Source organism: Podarcis gaigeae (assembly GCF_964106915.1).
Source record: "Podarcis gaigeae genome assembly, chromosome: 1".
Classification (NCBI taxonomy): domain Eukaryota; kingdom Metazoa; phylum Chordata; class Lepidosauria; order Squamata; family Lacertidae; genus Podarcis; species Podarcis gaigeae.
In genome coordinates this window covers 103,993,137-104,012,038 of record NC_139678.1, presented here as the reverse complement: position 1 = coordinate 104,012,038, position 18,902 = coordinate 103,993,137, and the positions used below count along the sequence as shown (strand labels likewise).

The 18,902-nt window shown below is 41.0% G+C and overlaps 1 protein-coding gene across 7 annotated transcripts in view; it reads right to left on the bottom strand.

Moving 5' to 3' along the window:
• Nucleotides 1-18,902, bottom strand: part of FMNL2 (formin like 2) — a 189,040-nt gene that overhangs the window by 50,379 nt on the left and 119,759 nt on the right. For all 7 annotated transcript variants that reach the window (XM_083705917.1, XM_083705918.1, XM_083705916.1 and 4 more), the window contains exons 3-6: nucleotides 12,108-12,188; nucleotides 9,872-9,948; nucleotides 7,070-7,153; nucleotides 4,943-5,095 (exon numbers count right to left, since the gene is read on the bottom strand). In XM_083705917.1, the coding sequence (XP_083562043.1) occupies nucleotides 4,943-5,095; nucleotides 7,070-7,153; nucleotides 9,872-9,948; nucleotides 12,108-12,188 (395 nt within the window). The remainder of the gene's footprint in view (nucleotides 1-4,942; nucleotides 5,096-7,069; nucleotides 7,154-9,871; nucleotides 9,949-12,107; nucleotides 12,189-18,902) is intronic.

Here is an 18,902-nt window from a genome sequence, read left to right as displayed (position 1 = left end):
ATATATATATATATATATTAAGGAGAATAGAAAACAGAACGTTGCTCTTGATCTTTGCTTATGCGGCACGACTTAGCCTCAAGTTTATTGCTTTGACAATGGTTGTAAGATGTGGGCATATTTTTGGTGCTTTTCAACTGTCAGCAGATATCAGAGCTTTAGTATGTATCTCTATCTTCAGCATTCCCTCTGTTTTGTTTGCTTTATAGTGGCAGAAAACACTGGTACCCAGTGGAGACATTTCACTTAAAGGAGGTCTTGAAAACACACACACACACACACACACATACACACCAACTGAATCTAGGGTGGGTGAGATTATGCCACCTTGTCTTTCACTGCTTTCTTTTCATTTCTTGCTACCAAATGTTAGGGCAAAGAAAAGCTCTTAGACGAGCTGCTGATTTTCATTTTTCTTCTGCTGCAAGTCAGAGATGATGCCTCTGATAATATATTTATTTTAGTAATTAATATCACATGTTTCCCTTTTTGCCCTTCACTTGTGCTTTTTTCTTTCTCTCCTTCAAAGGCACATTCTAAAGCTAGAGAAGCCTTGGGGGTGGGAAGAAATCCACCCTGTCCATATTTCTCTAGCTTTAGAGGTTTTCTTACTTCCAGAGAATGAGCTGCAAAGAACCCAGGTCAAAGCTCACCAGCGCCATAGATTTTTAGGCAATCCCACTATCTTTCAGCCTCAGTGCACACTACTGCGATCCCAAAAATTTATATTGTTGTATGGGTAATGCCAATGAAGCACTTTCAAAAGTCTTAAAAGCGCTCTAGAACAGGTAGCTATTATATTAGGACTGATGAAAACAGCACATTTTGTTGTTGTTGAGAAATAGCTGTTGCTTCTCTGCATGAAGAGGGAAGTTCATAGTAGCCTCTTTCCCCCTGCCCCACACCTTTGCATACATGCATGTACAGAGCTATTAGACAGCGTGAACCATCTTTTCCATTTCAAGCTTTTCAGCACAACTGCTCAAATGCTCACGATGTGGGGTTCGATCCAGACATAACGATGCTAAACCACAGAAATCAATGGGACTTAAAACAGTCTTGATTAAGTGAAACCCTGTTGCTTTAATAGGCCTACTCCTTCCACTGCACCATTCTCAGCAAATGATTTTGCAGGGACTTAACAGTCTAGGGAATGTGGAAGCAGAGCCCTGCTGGAGAGGAGAAAACTTTGCTGTGGAAGGATGGCTAGCCTCTTTTTCGCCTAAATTGCCAACTGTGATGGCAACAATGAAAAACAGAAAACGAATGCTCATTCAGAAGCAGCAGCAGCCTCAGGGGAGCAGTGGTAGGGCACAGAGGGCGTGTTGCCTTCAATAACTTGATCAACAGACATTAGGCAAGAGGTGCTTCTGACATTCTATACAGCAAGAAATAAATGCGCTTCCCCAGGTAGAAAAATACCGCACTTTGGTTGCTCAGAAATTACAGTATCGGTGCAACAAAAGTGCTGCCTTGGAGGTAGACCCGCAGGGAGTGCAGAACAAAAAGGGAAGCAATTAATACATTGTTGTTGCCTCCGCTGCTTTTCTGCCTCTGCAGTGAGGTTGTGAACGTTACAGCACAAATGTGGAAGGTGTGGGTGATACAGTGCAGTCCTATGCATGGTAAACATTTGTCTCGTATGAAGACGGTACACTAGAGTCAACTGCACAGAGCCCCTTTTTTTTGGTAGGCCATAATAAAGATCACATGAGACAGTGGGTTGCTTTGACAAACACATTAGCTTTGAAAAGAGGCTCTCTAACAAACTACACATACCTGAGGAAGGAATATCTGGAAAGGTGCGATTTACAATTCCTTTTGGGACTTCAGCCAGATTAGAATGCTGGAGATGGCCTGAACTAGGCTAGCAAACCAGAAACAAATCTTTGGGAACGTTTAAAAAATAAAACAAAACATTCCCCTTGATGGCGGTGACATGGGCCTCAGAAGAGGCCAAAGCGAAAGCCTTAAAATTCCATACTAAGAAAACTAATATATGATGGAATACTAGCCAATAAAAGCTGAAAGACAACAGTGTACATTTTGTGGTTTATTTATAACTAACCACAAGCTATGGGGAATTCCTACTTTAAATTCCTGTCTTATTTTTTAAAATCAACCACCACCACCACTGCTGCCAACACACACACACACACACACAAATACAGAAGTAAGTATCAGCATATTAGATATAATGAGATAATCCACATCTCAGACACTGAAAGTTCCTCTAGCTGGAACCATTCATGAATGACACATGGTCCACCTTCATTATAACACATGGCAAACAGTGCAAGGGAGCTTGCTGCCATGTACCAGTCAACTTTTAAAATTCTATTTTCTGGGCATAGCTTTTACACCCACGACTTACGAGATTTTCCGGCTTGAAGCCTCACCAGCAGAGTGTAAACTGAAGCCACTCCAGAGGCAGTTGTGTGAAAAGCAGCTCTGGCGGCGTTTGAACTGAAGTTGTTCAGGCAGACAAACCATTCTGATGGCATTTTGAGGCATGGATGAGCATGGAGGAGAAAATGAGAACAAGGCAAGTGAGGAAGAAGAAGAAGAAAATGGTGCCGTAGGGAAAGGAAAGCACAGGAGAAGCCGTTGACACAGAGCGAAGAGAAGGTGTCTACAATGTGGGTGGCGCATATGAAAAAGGAGATGGAGAGGAGGAGAGAAAGAAAATGTAAGCAATGTGTAATGCACACCTGTATTTCTGCTACAACTATCTCCCAATGGCGGTTCAAGGAAGAACACGACCAAAATCCATCTACTACTGATTTATGAAGTTTTAAAGCCCTGCTTTCTTAAATGGATCTACAGTGTACAAACTGTGCAAGAAACGGCGCTGCAAAGCTTTTCCTGGGTATCACCCTATAAGCAAATGCCTTGCCCCTGACTAGAAAGCATTCAAATTATTTGGCCCACTGGAGACGTTTTTGATATTACCTTCTCTCTTCTGCTTTTTCCAGATCAAAAACTAGCCCTAACAATTTGATCTTCCTTCTCTGCACTCTTCATTCCAGTTGCATGGATCTCTTTTGCAAATTATCTGTCCTCTGATTCTCTCCAAGCTTCTGAAGCCTGAATCAATGGCATGGGCTAAATCTGTTCTAAGTCCGCTGACGCAGCCTGACTGTTTAATGTCGAAGTTCCAAGAAAAGGAGTGAAAGAGGCTGCATGAAATTCTAAATTCTAAACCCTTAGTGATTTGAAAGCTTCTTTACTTTTGATGTCAGCCAGCAATATTCAAAAAGGAGCAGTGAACTTCAAGCAATTTGATATTTACTATCAATAGTCGCCTTAAGACTGATACTTGCATTGAATAAAAAACAGGCTGCATTTGAGGTAAATCGTTAGGGAAATTAGCTTGTGCATGAGCAGTTCCTGCTGAACAGGCATTCACCACTTCCAAGTGATGTTGAAGAAAAGCAACTATGCAATAGTGGCATAGTTTTTCCATGCTGATAATTCAACATGGTATTAGGGGGAATACTAAGTATTAGAGGAAATAGTACTAGAGGGAATATCCCACCACAGATAGATACCGGTACTAAGCAAGAGATACTACATGATAACCACAGAACAATAAGCAGCAATGAAGAAGCTGTTTCAGAGGAGCTGAACTAGGGACCTTGAGCGGATCTCGGCCTACTTGGTGGTGGCCCTCAAGAATACCTCGCCTTAACATTGTGTTGCACTGACACCAGCAGCTCCCCAAAAGCAAAGGGCATAGGCATACTCAGAAGGAGAGTTGTTTAAGAGAGCACTGATAGAGAGAGCACTTCTAGGGCACAAGTTGGATGGGAGGGAAGGCAAAAGGAAGATGAAATGGATGGTGGGCTGACAAACTGATTCCGCAAGTGTGAGGGAAGGAAGGAAGGGGAAGGGGTGGAAGGAGATGAGAAGTGCCTGAGGCTGCTTCTCTGCAGTCTAGTCCCTCTGCTCTGCACTCATGCCCAAACAGTCCTCCTTTCTTTCCACCCACTATACTATTGAGCCAGAGAGCTTCTCTTCTCCCTTCTGAGGGTAAAAGGCCATAGGGAGTGTTGTAGGAAATGAGAAAGAACAAAGAGGTTCCATTTAAATAAATAACAAATTGGAAGGGCCATCTACCATTAAACAGAGTAACATAGCCACTTCATGAAACAGATTCAGAGTGTCATGAAAGGGTAGCAAACTGGTAGTTATTCAATTTATTACTGTTCTTATTTTTACTACCAAGGACGGAGAGAGGTGCTTCCAAGATTTTCTGCCTCAGGAGTCAAAATAAATTGACTGGTTTTAGATACTGTTGGGAGGATCCACCTAATGGGCTTCCACTCCTCCACCTCCTCCATATAGTAAATATCACAAGTAATGGGTTTGGCATGTAATAGTTCAAAGATTTTGCCAGCCTTGGTCATTCTGAGTATTTATTTATTCTTTAGTTCTGAGTACTTATTTATTCTTTGGTATATCCATGCCAGAGGGTAGTAAGAGCTCTCCAAAAGGCTGTTTGCTTTAGAAATGTAACCAGACGACTCTTCAAAGTGGAAGGACTCTACAGGTGTCTACTCTGAAGGAAGCCTCATTGAGTTCAGCAGGAACGTGTTAAGCGGGTATGGGACAACAGCCTTATCGCTCTGTTAATTTCACAACACCAAGAAAAAAGCACTCCTAGGGGCATGCTAATTATTAGCCAAGCAATCACCTGCAATATAAAAAAAAACACCACACACAAACTACAAACTCGGCTCACAACAATATAAATAATTAGCTTCCTCAGATAATTTTTAATTTAATTAAGCACAGCCAGTGAAGTTTGGCTAAGTAGTCATCAAAATATGTAAACTGTATAATGAGGGTTGGTGTCAATCTCAAAATATGTAATATTCAACTGAATTCTCTCCTGTATGAAGCCGCCATCTTGTTCCCTGGAGCTGCCTTGCTTTCTTACCGTAGAGTAGAATGTCTGCTAGAGCGGGTAATGCTATTGCCAACGGGAGAGGGGAGGTTACTTCCTCGATGGAGGTCTTCAATGGATCGACTCCAAGGCTTAGATTTATCCATTGAGTTTTCCATGTTGTTTTCCAAGCTTTCAAAGTCAAATCTAAACGGAAATGAACATTTCAATGCAGGTTTTCAAAACACAAAAACGGAAAAGAGAAAGTAAGCAAGAAGAGAGAGACGTAGACAACTTTTTCCTTCCTGCTGCTGAACATCTGCAGATTTACTCTGTCCCAGCTGATTACAGTCAACAATACAGTGATGGAGCGCACTGTAACATATTTCCCCTTGAGCTAAAAACAGAGTGCTAGTTACACGTACGTTTCACAGTAAATTTGGATCTTGAGAAACAGGGAGAGGGCCATCGTGCAGATAGAACTGAGAAAGAATCTTACAACCTTATCCAGATTTTCTAACTTCAAAATTGCTTGATTTGTTGGAGGAAAACAAGTCTCCACGGCTCTCTTCATTTTTATTTTATTTTTTAAAATCAATTAGCTTTGCTTTCTAATTTAGTTTCAAATCTATCCCTGTATAATGGCCAAGACCAAATTCCAAACATATGCAAGGCATTTAATGTAATCATTTCAGCTCTTCCTTTGTTTTATTTTTCCCCAACCCTTACTCAATGCACTGCTCTTTGAAAGCGGAGCCATCTCTTCCCTTCGTATATGCTCTGAGGTTATTCTCCATGCATGCCATGTTAAGGAAACGTAAACGACAAGTAAAGCACCTTGCTCTTGGTTCAATATGGGAGGTGAAAGTCTTTAAAGCAAGCACTTCTTTTCCTGCAATGTGACTTTTTCCCAAAATCAGTAATGTCCTGCCATTAACTTTGTTCCAGTTCAAACAAACCTTTGTCTGTATATGTCCTAAAAATTAAATCACATTGCTCTTCGCCTTAAGAACCTGAGGCCCTGAATCAGGAGAACTGCAAGTAAAGCAGAAACTTGTTTGCCCGTTGCTGAATTCATGATCCTTTGAAGTGGAGATGGAAAATCTGTAAGCCCTCCAGATGCTGCTGGGCTGCAGCTCCCATCAGCCCCAGTCTGCTGAGCCAATGGTCAGGGATGCTGGGAGTTGAAGTCCAGCAGCACCCAGAGTGCCCCAGGCTCCCCATCACTGCTTCAGAACCTTCAGGTCTGGACAGCACAGAGGCAAAACAGGATACTGAAGCACAGTTCAGGCCAATCTTCCTCTCCCCTGCTTCCCCGATAGATCAGCACTGCAAGGGGATTTCTCATGGGGAGCTAACAGCTCCATAAGACTCCTCGTGCTTCCCAGTTTCTGCCCAGTACTAGCAATCACACCACCGCCATCATCTTATTGTATGTATTTTCATGGCTAATTCAAATACTTTGAGAGTGGCAAGAAGAAGCTTGACTGCAAAGTGGTTCTACTTTCTGCAGTTCTGCCATAGCATACCAAGTGGAACTCATTGGTCTCAGCCATGGTAAGACTGTGAACCTACTGCATCTTAAGATATGAAATCTCACTTAGGGAAATTAGAGGTATAAAAGCTTTGGAAAGGGCCCATTGCTCAGCAGAGTAGATGTGTTGCATGTAGCAAATCCTTGGTTCAAAGCACTGGCATCTCTTGTTAAAAGGATTTCAGGTAGCAGGTGACGGGGAAAACCTTGGCCCTTGGACAACTAATGCAAGACTTGATAATACTGGGCAAAAGTGTCCCTAAGAGGTCTACGATTCACCTGTGCTTTTGCTTTAACTGCTTCCATGGAACATTTGAATGGGTATGTTCTGAAGGTATGGAACTATCTACTTTGGACAAAGATGCAGAAGGCCGAAATCATCTCAGCATAGAGGAACAAACAAGTGTGGTAGCCAGTGTTTCCTATATGCTGCTGATACAACATACTAAGACAAGCAGTGCATTGTGTAACCCCACAAAGAAGAGATTTCTGTCAGCAATCTTTGGAAGACCATCAATTGCTAGAACGGTAAACTATTGCACTAAAGGGTTTCATGCTTTAGTGCACTGTGATGCACTAGCAAGGCCAAAACAGCAAATCACTCTACACTGTAATGTTTTGCTTTGCGTAAGCCGGGTCTTACTTACGTGACTGCATACTGTGCAAAAGACAAATACTCTACCAAAACATCCAAGCCTTTGTTTTCTTCATTCAAAAACTCCCTGACCCACCTGTTAGGGGAAATCATTAGAGATCAGCATATTTGTACTTGTGCAAGCAAGTCTGCTCACACACACAAAAGAACCCAGTTATTACAGGAGAAAAGAAACACATTTTGCAAAAGCTTGTAATTTCTCTCTCAGAAACTTTTCAGCATGGAATGTAACGGTGTCACCAAATCACAAGGCCACTGCACAGGCTCAGAACCAAGGTAAAATAGCCCCTCTCAGTCAAGATTTTGAGATTATCATTAGAGGTCAGCACAATTACCAGGTATTTCACTTATTTTAATTTAATCATCTGGGTAGGCAAGCAAGCATCATTTGGGCTTTCTGCCATCTCTATGTAAATGTAATGCCAAGGATATTTTATCGTTTTGAAAAACCTGGAAATGCACTAACATAGAAAGTTTGTCAACAGTAACATGGCGGCAAAACTCAAGCAAATATCATGTTAACTGGACTATACCCTCAAAAAACATGAGTTTTTGAACTTCCAATGGTTTTCTACAGGGATAATTGGACCCGAGCCATAGCAACCACACCAGTGATTCCTAGTTTGTATGTACTGATTTATTTTAATGCAATATTCTTTTTATCATGCTGTACACTGCATATATACTACATGAACAGCAGTAGAGAATCTTTCAAAATGGATTTTCATTCAACATAGATTAGGCAGAGGTCTTCTTATTGGGGACCCGTCCTCAGACTGGGAACTTTGGGAAATTGGCCAGGCGGTGGGGGTGGGGGTGGGGAGAGAGAAGAAAGAAAAGGCTGGGGCGAATACTGATGGGCCAAAGTCTGTGTTTATTTCACAGCAAGTGATTTAGGCTGTATGTGATTTAGGCTGTAATCACATACAGCCTAAGTGGGGTGCCCATTTATACTTTTTAAGTAGACAGATATAGGATTGAGCTATCAGTCACAGTTTTAAGAAGCAATGCTCTCGATGGATGGGACCAGGAGTACATGGTACGGCTGACATTTCACCACATATGAAAGGAAGCCATTTTCTGTCTCAAAGGATTCATGTGTACAGGTACGGATAGCTGCACACAACCAATTAGCTCAAGCTAATAGTCACATTGACACACACAAAAGAATTTCACAGCAGCCACTGACTTCAAAGTCCTAATGAACTTAGCAGAAATAGTGTCTCACTTCAGTCACAGCTAACATCTGGCAAGACATTAGGGTAAGTCATAAATTTCGCTTGGCATTTTTAAAAAGTTAACTCTCGGGCAAGTTTCCATAAAAGAAAAGAGTAAAAGATGATATACTGACAACTTCTACTGCATATTTGGTTTGGGAAATATTACTGAAGTTTGACGTTCAGCTGATGACAAAACTGCTACAATTGCTTACAGACTTCATTGGCATGTCATCTCAAAGATATTGCCTAAACATTTGCTGCTCTGCCAACTATGTATTAGCAATGTTGGCCTAGCTTTGGTATTTCATGGTCAATTTCACTTCAAACGGGCTTTGCAAAAGGTGGGGGGGAGGGGGAGAGAGAAAGAAAGAGAGCCAGAACTTTTAACAAAAATAGTTTGTGAAAGATGGGGGGGGGGGGGGGCATGTTCCAACACACTTAAAGTGCAGCTCTCTTTTGAAGCAACACTGCAGTTGTTGAATTGTGTCTCTCTAAATTCTCATTGCCTGAGCAGCACAACGCTTATGCAAAACCAGGCCACATCACAAAGTCATAGTGCCTTGAAGGAAAGAAAAATATGCCAGAGTAGTAGTTTTCAAATTGTGTCCTAGAGAACCCTAAGGGTTCTGAAAAGCTTTTCAACGTTCCCAAAGAAAAGATCTGTAATGGTGGTTGAGGTATATTGTTGTTTTTCTCTGCCTTTTAAAATGTTTTATAGACTATTTTTCTTTCTTTTTCTTTTTTTCTTTTCTCTTTAACTCTTTGTAATTAATATTATTCATTTATTTTTAATATTTTAATATTATTCATTTATTTTTTATTTTTAAAAATGAAATGAAACCAAGGCACCCAGAAAAAAACATTTTTACCCACCATGGGTGATGATGATTTATTAAATTTCTATACCACCTTCAATCAAAGTATCACAGGGCAGTTTACAATAAAAACATAAAAATACATACCATAGTAACAAACAAAAACAATGGCTCCCCCAATAATTTAAAAGGCCACAGGAAGTTTAATTAGCCAAAGGCCTTTGAGAAGAGGGATGCTTCCACCTGGCATCTAAAGATATGTAGAGAAGGTGCCAGGTGAGTCTCTCTGGGGAGAGCATTCCACAAGAGGAGAGCCACTGTAGGAAAGGCCTGTTCTTATGTTGTTCCTGTTTGGACCTCTCACAGAGGAGGCATATGAAGAAGGGCCTCAGATCATGATTACAGGGTCTAGGTCTGACATATTCACGAGATTATTCAGTTGATGCGTGACAATGAGGCCCCGCAGGCCTGGCCAGTACTTATATGTACTGTGCATTCTCTGGAATATGTCCCAGAATGCTCTGCAACACAAGGGAGTCAATGGCAGATATTTAGAAGTACCTCAGCAGGCAAGCCAATGAGGAAAGGGTTCCTACAGCAAAGCTTGAAAACCCACAGTCATAATACTATTTGAACCATGGTTCCATTTGAGCCATGAAGATACACAGCTAGGCCAAGGAAGCTTTAGACAGGTTGTGAGAAATGTCTTTTGCCCCAAAGTCAACAACGGTAAAATAAAATAAAATAAATCATTCTTACCCAATGTGATTGGTTCTTAAAGAAATTTCTAGTTCTCGTAATACTTGTGTAGATTCTTGAACTCTTCTCCTAAATTTCTATAATTTTCAAGGAGAGAAAACAATGCCTGAGTGTGATATTTAGATTAAGGTAGATGGTATATAAAAAATTCACACTCCCATGACAGGGGGAATACATAAGTCATTAAGATGCATATTAAGTTTAAATTCTGAAGAATTACTCTATTAATCAGACAACCAGTTTTGTGTGTGCGCGTGTGTGTGTGTGTACACATACACACACACACACACACCCCATACAATTTCCAGTACAAATAAACTTATTTATTTAAGTTATAAACTTATAGTATATGAAATATATTTAGAAATCAAAATATATCTTTTACACAACACTTTCTCCAAAGCTATCCAATATTTCATCCTGACTATTTAACCTTCTCTCTTATACTATACTATATGGGAAATAGTTACATTTAGCTACACATTTTACTGCATGATCTGTACACACATGGAAAATGTGTTTTATTGTGCTCTCTCCCTCCAATCCACCTGGAGCAGGACAAGCTTAAGTGACAGAACAGTGCCCAGAAGCCGTGATGAGCTGGATGAGGACCAAGAAACTGAGAATGAATCCTGATAAGGCTGAGTTGCTGTTGACAGTTCATTCCCAAATCCAGAAATTAAGAGAGACAGCCTGTTCTAGAAGGGGCAGAACCCCCCTTGAAGAAGCAGGTGCATAAACTGGAGGTTTTCCTGGAATCTCTGCTGACACTAGAGGCCCAGGTCCACATCCAGCTGCTTCTCAGCTATGGCCTCAGTAACCCACACTCTGATAACCTCACAACTGGATAACTGCCCTATGTGAGTAACCCTTGAAAATGTTCTGAAAGCTCCGGCTAGTGCAGAATTAAACTTCCAGGTTGCTATCTGGGTAACAACATGGTAGGATTCATGTAACACCAATCTCTAAAACACAACTCTACCTGCCTGTGTGCTACTGGGTCTAAACTAGATTTTAACTTGCAGGCTACAGGTGCTGTGTTCTGCAACCCATGAACCTTGTGCCAAACCACTTTCATTTCAACTTATGCCAGAAGTCTACTGGGTTTGTAATATCCATCAATTCTTTGCCCACTGACCTGCAAAGACATTCTTCAATGCCCAGCCAGCCATGCAACTATAAAATGAAATATAAACTTTTCACTTAAAAAAAAATATGCAAGGAAGACACACTCTTCTGAACTCTGATGGGACCTGCCTTTTGATATAAAAGAATGCCCCATTTATTCCATCATGTCAGCAGAATCAGGTGGTGAAGTTTTGACTAGACATTTCCTGGGTACAGGTCTTGCTTGCTTGCATTTATATAGCTCTTAATGACCTAAGTCTCGAAGCAGCGTACATAAAAATTACAAAGGTTATCTTTGGGGAAAAGGAGAAAAAGCAGTGGGAGAGAAGAATGCATGTTTGAATGCCTCTGTTAAAAATATAAACCACTTTGCACATAAGGCATTAACAAATCTAGAAGAAGGCAGATGTGAGACCTTCTCCCAACAATGTCCCCCAGCATGCAAGCTTTCCATATTTTCAAATGTGCAGGGCTGAGGGTCAGTGCATAGAAGAGGTAAAGGTAAAGGGACCCCTGACCATTAGGTCCAGTCGTCACTGACTCTGGGGTTGCGGTGCTCATCTCGCTTTTTTGGCCGAGGGAGCCGGCGTACAGCTTCCGGGTCATGTGCCAGCATGACTAAGCCGCTTCTGGCAAACCAGAGCAGCACACGGAAATAACCATTACCTTCCCGCCGGAGCGGTACCTATTTATCTCCTTGCACTTTGACATGCTTTTGAACTACTAGGTTGGCAGGAGCAGGGACCGAGCAATGGGAGCTCACCCCGTCGCAGGGATTCGAACCGCCAACCTTCTGATTGGCAAGTCCTAGGCTCTGTGGTTTAATCCACAGCGCCACCCGCGTCCCATAGAAGAGTTAGGCAGCATTAAAAAAAACGTTAACACCTTCACCCCTCTCATCTCCAACATAATAATTTTTTGCACTCCAGACATTGCTGAACTACAATTCCCATCATCACTGACAATTGGTCGTGCTTGATCATGTTTTCGGAGGAGCTGCAGTTCACCAACATCCAAAAGGCCAAAAGTTCCCCACACCTGGTCAACTGCTTCATTTGGCTGATTTGGGGGGTTGGGATTCAAACATTTACAAAATAGAATCTCTTACCTTCCTAGTTACAGCTGGATCAAGATAGCCTTTTAATTTCTGGATATATGTGTGTGGAGGATTCTTGACTTGAAATCTTTCCTGTAGGGGAGAAGAATAATGGTTAGCCATCCAAACAGTTACTAGATATGTATTATACCTAGATACCATAACTGAATGTGCCACTCTTCGCTTGCTGTTTTCATTTAATTAATATTTTATCTTCAGTTTCTTTAGGTGTCAGAAACTGGAATAAAGGCCCCGGAGTCTAAATGCTTTGGAAAAATTAAACATGTCATAATTAAAAATGAGCCACAGTTATGCAATTTAACAGCTCTGTCACCTCCTCCTGTTTCAGTTAATAACATAGGATAATTATGTGCGCCGTGAAAAAGCTTTGCATGAGAAAGAGAGGTTTCCGCTACCAACTTCAACATACAAGCTCTGAATTCATTTTCTGTCTTCTTCCTTCCTTCCTTCCTTCCTTCCTTCCTTCCTTTTCAACACCTCTTTGTGCTTTACAACTTGCTGCTGGCTTTGCAGGGTAAACTAAACTATGAGAATATTATGTATAGGACAGTAAGAGAAAAGGAAATGGGAAACGCTACTAATAAACAAAAATTATTAAATCTGTTTAATTAATCACTGTAGCCAATCTGGAAATACAATCTAAATCATTGACAGAAAGCAAATATTAGCCATGATCATGTCCTATACAAGCCAGCAATGGGCAGATTACTCTATTTCTGGTCCATTTCAGTTCCGCATGTTCATGAGTCTGCAGTGTTCGAAACTCCCATTGTCCTAGGCGCATTTTGCGACAAGGAATTTCATTAGCGCAAGCTGTTTCTGAGCTCTAGGCGAAATACTGTGCCTAAGATTTCAGATTAAAACTGCAGAGTGGAAGGGAAGGCAGACCTTTTTCTGCCTCCCCACGTCCAGCCACTCTCTGAAGACTGGAGAAGAGACCCTCTTAAGAATATTAGGGGGGTGGGCAGGGGAAGGACCAGACCATGTGAAAAATGAATATAGGATTTTAGCTGCAGTTCATTCATTTTCAGCTTTGTATTATTGTTATTTAAAAAGTGCACCTAGACATTCCGTTGTTGCACCCATAACCTAGGTTTAAGGCGCCATGTAGGTTCTAGCTTTCATATCTCAGTTTCTAACACTGTGGATCTGTTCCATCCCATTTTCACATTAAACTGTTATTCTTTTTCTAGTGCGGACATGGCCACAATAGGCATATGAACGTTCACATCATCATCATCATCATCATTTTATTTGCATGTCGCCTTTCCAAAGCTGAAACTATGCTCAGCTTACAACATGACAAGATTTACATAATTACAAACATAACAGAAGTCATAAACAATAAATAAATCACATCAAAAAGTACACAACCAAATGGAAACAATTTCCACGTAAATCTGAAGAAGTGTGCATGCACACGAAAGCTCATACGAAGAACAAACTTAGTTGGTCTCTAAGGTGCTACTGGACAATATATATATATTTCTACAGATAAAAATGATCTGTAAAGTGGCATACTGGACGGGAAATCATATCTCCCATTCATATATATCAGTTTTGTGACACGAGACAGGAAGTTTTGGATAACATCTATACCAAATCACATCTGGAGTCAGTGACTGTTGCTGTCATAGCAGGCCTGTCCCACACTGCAACACCAAAATGACACCTTCCTAGCACTGCACCCCAATTTGAACACCTATACACTGGTGTTTGTGAACTGAGGCTGCAATCCTTAATGTAAGATTAACCCTCACTGAACTCAAAAGAACACTGTCTCCCTCTATCCAGCCTTCACTGACTTCAGAGCAGCCTTCAACTCTATGTCCAAGCTTCAGTAAGGCAATAAACGCGAATTATCTCCTACAATAAGATTTGCGTTTTTGTTTTGTTTTTGTAGCATGGCTAAGAGCTTCAAAAATCTTCCTTTTTGTTCATATGCTAATCTCATAACTGCATAGTGTGACTATGATTCCAGCACTATGTGCTGCTTTGGTAGAGTATTTTTTTTAAGTGTTTGCTTATCTTCTGTAAATATGGATTAAATTCATAAAGCTGAATTATAATACCACACACCATTTTATGTCAACAACAAATCCTTCACATTAATATGCTTATCATATTCATATCTACCGATTATCAACACCCAGTGAATGCTAAATACTGATAACCATATCCTGAAGACTGAAACAGAGAGATCCATTGTTTCTTTAAAGAGGTGGTTCACAAATTACACAGTGTTTAATATTGACTTATGACTGAGCCTGTTGGCATACTTTATAACTTACAACCCTTTTCCTTTGTCACATCATTCGACCTCTATGCCTATATGAATACTTCCATGCATCCTAATAATTTGCTAGCACATAAGAAGTGGGGACTAAGATAATTAAAAAGAAATAAGTCACGTGTGGAAATCTACAGCTTGTGAACTACGATGTGAAAGGCAAATCTAGTAAATGCTTAGAAATCTGTGACTTATGCAAATCTGCAGCATAAGGTGGCTGCAGGTCAGCACTAACTGGCTAACACCTTGCCCCATTTTAATTCCTCAGAATAGTTCTGTGGCTATTTTCATTTCCCCCCACCCATGTGTGCATGCATATGTCTGTGTTTTTAAGCAAGCAGAAAAATAAATGCTTAACCCTTTTTGAATATCCAACCTAGATAATCAAGAGTAGCATGTGGGGAAACAAACAAAGCCAACTCTAGAAGAAGATTCTGTCTTCATTCAGCAGTTGGTAAGTTATGGAAGTCTCTGCCACAATGAGGTTATGAATGACTACTAATCTCGAGGGCTACAGTATATTACTTCTAGTATCAGATGCACTATGTCTCTGAATACCAGTTGTTGGGGATCACAAAGAGTGCTATTGTGCTCATGTCCTCTTTGTGGGCATCCCACAGGTATTTGGTTGACCACTGCAGGAACAAGATGCTGGACTAGATGAGCATTTGGTCTAATCTAGCAGGGTTTTTGTTGTGTTGTGTATGTAGGGGTTGTGTACATTGGGGCCAGGGCTGGATGCACAGACCTTGAGGGTGTCAACCATGTCGCCTTTCCCTATTCAGGCATAATGTCCAAACAGAACCTTAGAGTATGCCTTTAGGTTACAGACCTACATAATGTAATACAGAAGGCACTGCTTCAGCAGGGTTTGAAATTTAAAGCCTCATTAAAAGCAAACCATAGTACCTTTTATGGTTAGTTCTAATGTCAACAACTTATAACCATGGTCACAGCTGGAAGATGCATTTGTACATGAGAGGAAGAGAAGCGATACACAATTTATTTCAAGAACTGAGAGCATTAAATGTTCACTACACTGCCATTTTCACTATTCTTGTTTACTTTTTTCTTTTCTTTGTTTCAAGCATTCGGTCTCTCACTCTTCAGCCCAAAAGAATCCAAAAAGAAGAAAACCAAACAGTAGCCAAACAATTTAGTAGCACAGCATACAACAGACCAGCAAAAAACCCTAAAATATTACATGTATTATTATTATTATGCATTATTACATCATCATCAACCCTAAATACCAGGTAGCTATCTTGACCACCAACATCCCAAATTGCTAATATGTCCTAGATGTAAACAAAATGCTCATCTTTTTGGATAAACCACACAATGGGCTTCTTTTCCAGAACAACAGCCCAAGCCTTCCATGGGTAATCTATTATGTAGGCACAGATATATATTTTTTCTGACGATAGCAGTGGTCAGAGGCAGAATTGCTTCTGAGTACCAAGTTGCTAGAGACTACTGGAAGGGGGTGTGATCCTGCTTGCATGCTTCCCACAGGCATCTGGTTGGCCACTGAGAGAACAGGATGTTGGTCTAGATGAGTCATTGGCCTGATCCATCACATTCTTCTTAGGTTCCTAAAAAGTGTTTCCATTGCCCCTAAAATTGTTGGTGCCCACAGCCATAACTGCCAAGGTCACTCACACCTGATGAGATGGCACAGTGGTTCAAATGAGTTAGAATTGTTGTTTCCATGAATCATCTGCAATGTGAAAATCATCTTCGAAGAAGCTAACAGAAGAAATTGAAACTTTCACATTTTTGCTCCCTGGTGCATAAAGCTTCTTTGACCAACCATGTGGGAAACTGCTCACTGAATCATAAACCCGGCATGCATAATCCATAAAATGTAATAGTTAGTTAGAAACTCATATAACGAAAGCATGACTTTCCTGCCAACTTCCCTAGAGCAGACAAGATAACTATTCTAAAATAGTGGCTGTTGAGAGCACATTATTCTGATGGGAATACTGTTTGCTCGAACTTGTTTACAACTGTCTGCAAAGCCATTCCCTCCACTCTCCTTTCCTCTCTGCAGAACTCTTTCAACTCCTTTTGTTTCATTTCAGTTTGCAAATGAAGAGATCTGGAAGTCTGAGCTTTTGCTGGAGTTTTCCGATCACTGTGAAGGCTAAATACACTCCGGGGAGATCTGCACTGAATACAGACTAGTAATGCTCCCAGAAAAACATGAAGTCTTTTGTCTGAACCAAGCCTAGCCCAATTTGAAAATCATTTAACTAGTAGTAAAAGAACAATTAAAGGTCACATCACTGGGGAAAGTGGGAGGAAATGTAAAACCTGAGTAAGGTGACTTGGCAGGTAGCAAAAGACTTGAGTTACATTACTGGAGACAGTCTCAGGGTGCTCTGAACTGATTTCCCATTCTTACTGTTAATATTACAAAGTGGAACTAGAATGTATGACAAAAGACCTACCTCTTGCAATAACAAATACTTTGTTCTCAGCTTTCAAGAGAAAGGGGGAAATGATTTAATAAACACACTTGTAAGGGCAAGGTGACCTCAGAGATCAGCACCAATAAATACTCAGGATTGTCTGTGCTTGAGCCTATGTAGAAAAGGCCAAGTGTCAATTGACACACACCAGTCTCACTGTCTTATCCTGGCAGGATATAAAGGTAAAGGTAAAGGTACCCCTGACAATTAGTCCAGTTGCGAATGACTCTAGGGCTGCGGTGCTCATCTCGCTTTACAGGCCGAGGGAGCGGGCGCCCATCTGCTTTTGCAGAAAGTATTTCTGGGTCATGTGGCCAGCATGACTAATCCCCTCCTGCCAAAGTCAGAGCAGTGCACGGAAACACCGTTTACCTTCCCACCGGAGCGGTACCTATTCATCTACTTGCACTGCATGCTTTCGAACTGCTAGGTTGGCAGGAGCTGGGACTGAACAACAGGAGCTCACCCCATCACGGGGTCTCGAACTGCCGACCGTTCGATTGGCAAACCCAAGCGGCACAGTGGTTTAACCCACAGTGCCACCTGTGTCCTACCTGACAGGATATGGCATGACTTAAAAACAAAAAACCAGGGGGACACAAATCACATGCAAATATTCATTGTAACCATAAGTAATCTCATAATGTTCGAAACAGAGTGACGAGTGCTTCCTTATTAATAAGCTACATTTGTATTCCTTCCTCCATGAAATGAAAATCAGGCCAATGTACACAGAGCACTCAATGACACAATGAGCACAGCAAATCTCTGACAGCTGCTGAATGTCCCAAGATTTGAAATCAGTTGCCTTAATCCAAATCTAAGAATAATCTCTATCCAATTACACTGAACCTTTAACTTCAATACACTGACGCACTTCGCAAATACAACAGAGCCAACAATTGTTTCTCTAAAAAAATGAGTTTCCATGCCTAAATGCACAAAGGTTCTATAGTGAAGAGAAGAGAATTCTAAATCTATATCTATATCTTCTGGGGCTGATGGGAAGAACTCTAGTACTTACCCATTTCACCCAAAAATATCACTTTCACATTTGAAAAAAACTAAATATGTATTCAAGGTGACAGGGTTGGTGGGGGCTGGTGAAATACAGATACTGAACATGTGAAGTTCAACCACGCTACAGAAGAAACAATTCTCCATCTTCTCCACCAGGAAATCATATTTATAGCACACCACTTATTTCTCAAAAATTGGCTGACAGGTTTGCTTTACCTGAAGGAACAACTGTACATGGGCAATTTGCATTCCTACTAATTCAACAGAAGAAAGCATGTTCACCAAAAGTAAGCAAATGAGATCGTAAACTCCTTGGTATCTGCCTTTTTGTGCTTCACTTCTTAGTACAGTGCTGATGTCAATGGATTATGGTTGCTATTACATTATATGGACAACCGTAAATGGTTCCACCTTTGAAAGCTAAACCGTTCTGGCCCCATGTCTATGGAATACCACTGCAAAACATGCTTGCCTGGCAACCATTTTCTTTTAGGGTTCTTTTCTTTGCTCAGGCTTTCTTCTCCCAGGCAAGTATGTAAAATCTTAATTGCTGTATGTTTTATTCTTATATTTGGGACTTGGTGTAACCAATATGCAGGTGAAACCTGACCCCCTCCTGCTCTCACTTCCACCTAAATCCAAGGAAGCTCAAACAAGACAAAAGAGAGGTGCTCCTCAACAGCAGAAAGGTACAGCAGAGAAGAGGGGCTCAACTTACCTTGAACGGTGTTACAGTCCCCTTGAAGCATTCATCTCTGAACCCACATTTCCACAGTACTTTTGCACAATAGGGGTTAGAGTGTCAGCAGTGCCCATTCCCTGAGAGGTCAGACATGGCCCTGGCAACACATACTTTGGTTACATCTTATGCAGGGCTGCCTTTGAATGAAGAGCATTTAGAAATTTCAACACTACTGACTAGGGTTAGATATAGGACTCATGAGGCTCCCATGTTACAGCTGCTTCACAGGCTACTGGACCATTCTCTCATATAGGTTT